This window comes from Notothenia coriiceps, unplaced genomic scaffold (genome assembly GCF_000735185.1).
Source record: "Notothenia coriiceps isolate Sejong01 unplaced genomic scaffold, NC01 NC01_scaffold00037244, whole genome shotgun sequence".
Taxonomy (NCBI): domain Eukaryota; kingdom Metazoa; phylum Chordata; class Actinopteri; order Perciformes; family Nototheniidae; genus Notothenia; species Notothenia coriiceps.
Genome location: NW_011369945.1, coordinates 3,266,333 through 3,272,852, shown reverse-complemented (window position 1 = coordinate 3,272,852; position 6,520 = coordinate 3,266,333). Strand labels below are relative to the sequence as shown.

Sequence of the window (6,520 nt, the reverse complement as noted above, 5' to 3'; positions counted from 1 at the left end):
GTTTTTATTTTTGCTAAACACCAGGAAGCCACACATGCTGAGTGGAGTCATCACAGCCCTGACAAGGAGGGAGGATGAGGGGGAACAAGGTTTGAATATTACATTTAAAAAGGAGGATAATTGTAATAGTAATTCATGACCCAAAATGTTGCATTTCTTCGACATCCTTTCACAAGTCGTCACAACCCGAAAAAGTTGATTATAAGTGGCACCACAGGACCTACGTTGTTACTTTAGGTTCTGCACTACTGACTTTGAATTGCATCAGCTATAAGGCTACATTTTTAAATAGTTTCACCCTAATAAAGGCGTGTTTAATCTGTCTACTTTTAATACCAGATGGCTTTTACGTATCATTAAATGACAGGGCAGAAGTTTGACGCAGGAAATCGTTGCTTATAGAAGCACAGTTTTTTTTACCAGTATGCATCTATTCCCTGCTAATGGCACTCTCACTCACCCTCACGTCTCTTTTAGTTCAAGCACTTAAATGAAACTATTTACATATTCCCATGGGAGGACCCCTCTGTTAAAGAGCTGATGCTTTCATTCTGTCTATCTGTCTCTACTTATTCCTCCATTGCTCCATTTCCCCCGCATTAATACGGCTACCCTTCGACTATCATATGAAAGAAAGCAGGACGTAAATGTATCCTGCGCACTCTGCAGTGAGAGCCTGCTGCTCTGCTGCAGCCGAGGAGACGGCACAGGCAGCGGCTGGCTTTTCAGAGCAAGAAAAAAGGATATTTTTCCAAAGGAGTTTATTTTTCTTTATCTTTCTCCGAGGCCACAAAGAGCAACGATATAAACCCCACAACTTTGAAAGCTCCGTATATCAACATAACGCCCACAGGCCAAAGGCATTGCTCAGACATGTACCAGCATCCCAAACATTTGATGACCAGATTCTCTCGGTCTGAATCCAGGAAAGCTCACACTGAGCAGGGCCACTTTCGGCCTCGCGTGCCTCGTGGCAGCACCATGCATTATGTACGCGTTTCTGTGGATAATGTGCTCCAAAAATGCCCCCTGCCTGCCCTTGTTATTGGAAACCCTCTCACGATGAATGATGACAGACATCAGGGTGCCAAATGTCCCGTGCAGGACACCGTAGGCATTTCTCTGCTAACAGGAGGGGAACAACATCTGTTTGGCTGCTGAATGCAACGCTGATTCATCAGTCTCACAAACACACCTCGTCTTAAAGCCGCAGTCAGCTGTTTCTCAAATGCACTGAGGGGTGAGTTTTATACAATGTCAATCAAACTGCATAAAGACTGGCACTGATGGCTAATCTAATCATAAATAATCAGAAATAACAGTGAAGGTATGACGCTAGACGACAGGGGAGACGGATGTTGTTGCTCGATTGATGACTGTTCCTTTAATCATGACTTGGCTCTGAAGCAGGGCGCTGGGCTATGACTACTCTGAAGGACACTCAGCCTGATGCAAATTCCCCCATGAGGAGAAAATTGCAGACATCTCATTTGAATGCCTCCACACTCGTCAAACTCAGAACTTGCTGGAAGTTTGATGCTAAGAGTGGACGTGGAGAGGGTTAATGTGACCCATAATGGAGTAGCATAAGAGACATAGAGGGGCCCAAGCCTCTTTTTGTCATCGTGAAGAGGCCATGAGGATTAATACCAACCTCTTTGGTCTGTAACCTCCTCCATTTTGTTTACCGTCTGACAGGTCAGGTCACATCACGTGTGTTATGATGAAGGGGCTAAGTCGAGTGTACATGTTAACTGACTGCCCTGACACCTCCTCAGTGGAAGTCTTTTCCGCAAGCCTGATCTTGAATGAAGGCGTTTAATACAAGTCAAAAGTGCGAGAGGATTTCATTTCGTATTCCTGAATAAATCTCGAGGGGAAGGATTGAGGAGGGAGGAACTGACATGTGAATGGAGAGGAGGAAATGCATGCCTGGAGGAAGTAGACTGGAGAGCGGAGGAGTGGGAGGGATGTGGGGGCGCAAATAAGCATAAGTCATTTGGAGTAGCCATCCCGTTTCAAAGGAACAAGCCCTTCCATCTGACAGGTAATGATAGCTCCCTCTCACCAGAAACACGCTTACGTTCCACTTTTCTGTATCTAACGAGGGTTCAATACAATGGAGGGCCTACAAGCCTTTGTGTGAAGTCAGACAGTAAATAGCTTCTGCAGGAGGAAGGAAAGGGAACATTTACGATATCCTACCAGCTGTCTGCCAAATATCTGCTTGAGACAACGAAATACTTTTTAACCGTTCCATAGTTATGGCACAGGAATATCTTAGACATGTAAAGAATGTTTTTTATTTATGTATTAGATAGCTGATATGATGTTGTGCTATTTGGGTTTTACATTTGTTTTACTTTTATGTATGCACCATGACATCAAGTCAAATGTATCGTACCTAATAAACCTGATTCTGATTCTGAAACATCTATTAACATGTCTAAACCTCTATTATTTAAATCCATGCCATGGGTAAACTGCATTTTGAATACACCTGTCTAGTAACAACACTGCATTTAACTGGGGTAGAATTTGACAAAACAGGGCCTTAAAATAGATGCACACTGAATGACAGAATGACACAGACAAAAAACAAGCCTTAACTTCATATTAAGGCTTGTTGAGGGCTTGTTGAGGGCTTACCTGAAGTACCTGAATCCAACTTTACTTTTATCATTGTGCTACGGTATGGGCTACAGTGCCTTGGCCTAATAAAAAAAATAGATTATGATACATAATAGTCTTAATTTGGATACTCTGCTTCGTAGACTGCATGTCTTACACTTTTAACACCTGCTCAGTGTGTGATTTTAAATTGTGTAGCGTCGTTTCAAATCTCACATGGCTGTTGTGCCCTCACCAGATGACGATGGCCACGGTTAGCTAGCAATCTTTTGTTGTTGGTAGGAAATGATTACAGACTTCTCATTTTACCCCTAGATAATTATTGATGAACTCTGCACACTAGACCTATAGTGGTACTCTTCTTGCACTATTTCGATTTACTTGCACATCTCAAAACATTCTCTTGGACTATTTTATTTGTTTTAGGTCCGATATATATTCATGTTGCATTGTTGGAGGAGCCTGTGACCTAAGTTTTTCATGCCATATCTACACTGTAGCTGCTGTGCACATGACTATAAAGCCTTGAATCTTAAATCTTGGTACGTTCTAAATATTGGAAGAAAGAAAACATGTGTATAGCTTTTATTTGTAGGCCTACGGTGTTGACTTAATCCACTACAGTAACGTAGTCAAGATGGCGGTCGATGAGTTAAACGTGTCCAGCGTTACTGTTACACCTGGCTCCGCCTTCCTAATTCCACTCAGCCGCGTTATAAGGAGAAAGTGGAGGAGAAGGAGGTCTCGCCTATCCTAACGCCAGGAGACACTCTCTCACTACATTGTCTCTTTGCCATTTTGACCTTTAGGCTGTGTTTTTGCAGATGTGTTTATGTTTAGCCTGGAGGACCTGGTAGTCCGGCTTTATTTTGTTTCCCATAGGGTTTATGTTTGATTTCTGGTTAGGGGGGGGGAGCTCTGGGTCCTACGGTACGTGGTGTGGCTGGCTCAGGTTCCCTCCTTCTGTTTGTTCGTTTTGGCCGTCCTCCAGACCTCTTTTTGTTTCCCGTTTCGCNTGCTGATTGGCTAATGGTTACACAAGACAAAACATCGTTATGACATCATAAAGTGGACAAAATCTGATCAGCTCATTTTCAGACAGGTTTTTATAGAAAATTTCTATAAAAACCTGTCTGAAAATGAGCTGATCAGATTTTGTCCACTTTATGATGTCATAACGATGTTTTGTCTTGTGTAACCATTAGCCAATCAGCAACCAAGGTAACCCCCCCCACACACCTTATAACCTGAATCTCCTCCTAGAGCACCATTGAGTTCTTTGTAACCAAATCTCTCTCAGAGGGGCGTGGGGAGGGGCTCCTTATTTTCATCTAAAGTAGCAGACAGAGAATCAGCACTTTGGAAACAGGGCTGAAACAGAGGGGATTATGGGTAATGCTGCAATGATCCGTTTGTTGTTTCAGCCAATCAGAGACAGGCTCTGGATTTATCTGAGACCTATACTGTAATATATTGCTGAAGAACAGTATGATAGGGGACCTTTAAGCCAGAGGGAACAGATCACAAAAATACATACAACAAAAACAATTCAAAATAAAGATAAGAAACACGGCTATAACTAACGAGGCCATCACGAAGTACAATTGTAGCAATCATTGTTTACTTAAACTGAGAAACATCAAGTGAAAGACAGGTGATCACCTCTTTGTGTTAGCTGTATGTCCCACTTCCCCCAGAGGGCTTCACCTTTGTCTCTTTCCAGCCTCCGGCTGAAGAACCGTGCTTCTCGTGAAAGAAAGTCCACATGCAGATTGCAGCGGTTAGAAATCAAGCACTCTTTAGGATCGTGTCTTTCCTGCACAATCATAGAAAATAACATATTCAGGACCCGACTGTGTGCACAAATGCAATTACCATAAACACACACAGCTTGTCCCTTCTGACCATAATCATGCATTAGGCTATGTCCCTGTGCCTTGTCTCTACATTTATGGACTATCAAGTTTTGCTGTGTGTGTGTGTGTGTGTGTGTGTGTGTGTGTGTGTGTGTGTGTGTGTGTGTGTGTGTGTGTGTGTGTGTGTGTGTGTGATATGAGAAACCCGACCACCTGTGTTCGAAGCCAGCTTTTCCCCAGAGGAGACGCTGAGCCACACAATGCCGGGGCAAATTAACGCTGGCACAGGTCCAGATTGAGACGGAGAGAGTGAGAGACGGACACAGGAAGTGAAAATAGAGACGAAATAATCATTTTTCTGGTACGATTTTATTCTCAGGACATTTCTAGATTGTCAGTTCCTTCCTCTTTGGGTTTTCAAAGTTATTCTTCCAATGTTTCATCATCTTCTCCCTAATCTTTTGATACGCCTCCTTCGTCCTCTTCCTCCCCATCTTTCATCCCGTCCTTCAGTCGTATCATTCCTTTCTTCTCTGAGTTCTCCCTCTTCCAGCTCTCCCTCTCTGTAATTGAATCGCCCATCGTGCATGGATCACGCTGATCCGTGCACAGCAGCATGAAACTCTAAACCCTTCACTTTCTCTTCATCCGTCGCTCCCCATCTGCCTTCTGGAGCTCAGTCGCCCCGCTGCAGCCTCCTAACTTTCTCACTGTATCATTCCTTCTCTTGTGAGCGTTTATGTGAGTCCACAGGATCGTCTTTTCTCCGTTTTGGCCTCAAATTCACTGGCATTTCTCACTCCAATGTAATGGCTGTGGATGCATCCTAACACTTTGAAGTAGTTTGCTTGGTTGTGTGGAAAGAGAAACATAAAAACATGTCCGAACCATTAGATTAGGTTTTAGTTTTGACCTCATAATGGCTGTAATGTTTATTTTCTTTTTGCAGAATACAGAGCAGAAAAGAGATTTAGCTATTTTCATTTTAGTGTGGATGATCATCTTCATGAAAGCATCCTTAAACACAAAAGCTATTGGATGTGACGTTCAGAGACAAAGAGCTCTCTTTCTCTGATAAATGCCCTCATGGCCAAAATGCTTTTAGTACATTTAGTACTTTCTGTTATTCATGAAAACATAGATATTCTGATGGACAGTCATCCTACACACCAAGTCACAGTTGTGTCACGCTTTAATGTGTGCAGCTGGAGTACGCTAGAATTTGAAAATACACAGCCGGAAAAAATCTGCCACTTCCTTCCAGAGCCCCTCCTCCAACACACACGAACGCGCACATGACCAATGAGGGCACGAGATAAGTTTGTGCACAGATGGAAGGCTGACAGGCAGGTAGGCATACTTGCCAACCTTTAGACCTCAGAAATCGGGAGCATTTCAAAATGCAAAATTGGGGGTGCTAGTGGATCGCCGGAGCTGTTAGATAACATTAACAATTGCTTATTGTAGTTCTAAGTTGGCCTGTAGCACCGTCCTTGATGGAGCATATGTGTGGGCTGGACCTGTATTTTACAGGAAAGGAGTGAGCAGAGAGTAGAGCAGTTGTTGATTCTTGTTCTGTTTTCTGTGATTATCTGCCTCACCCTCTCAGACTTTGAGTTGCGCGCGCTACTAAAGAGACGTGTTACCATGGAAACCAAACAATGGTGTAGCTGTATTAAAGTCCGAGTGGAAACAGTCGTGTGTAAATCTGATTTTGTCAGAAATCGGGTGAAATGCGGGAGAAATATGACCCCGGGAGGAAACCGGGATAGGGCAATGAAATCGGGAGTCTCCCGCGAAAATCGGGAGGGTTGACAAGTATGCAGGTAGGCCATCCAGTTACTTTAGCCGGGCCGGCTCAGATGATTGGTCGTGCTTTTTACAGTACTACAGCTTCCACAGATGAAATTATTTCATGGATTTATTGTCAAAGCACTTCAGATATTCATTGCTATCGGGATGTTAAGAGAATTCCATGGAATATAACAACAAATGTATCTCGAGCCGGTTTCTCAAACTTACCTACCCCACCT

General features: G+C 43.3%; 1 protein-coding gene across 1 annotated transcript in view; it reads left to right on the top strand.

Moving 5' to 3' along the window:
- The first annotated feature begins 1,629 nt into the window (after nucleotides 1-1,629).
- The window catches only part of blmh (bleomycin hydrolase), a 22,124-nt gene continuing 17,233 nt past the window's right edge, over nucleotides 1,630-6,520 (top strand). Inside the window, exon 1 of the mRNA XM_010793273.1 lies at nucleotides 1,630-1,661. Within this exon, the coding sequence (XP_010791575.1) occupies nucleotides 1,637-1,661 (25 nt within the window). The 5' untranslated portion in view covers nucleotides 1,630-1,636. The remainder of the gene's footprint in view (nucleotides 1,662-6,520) is intronic.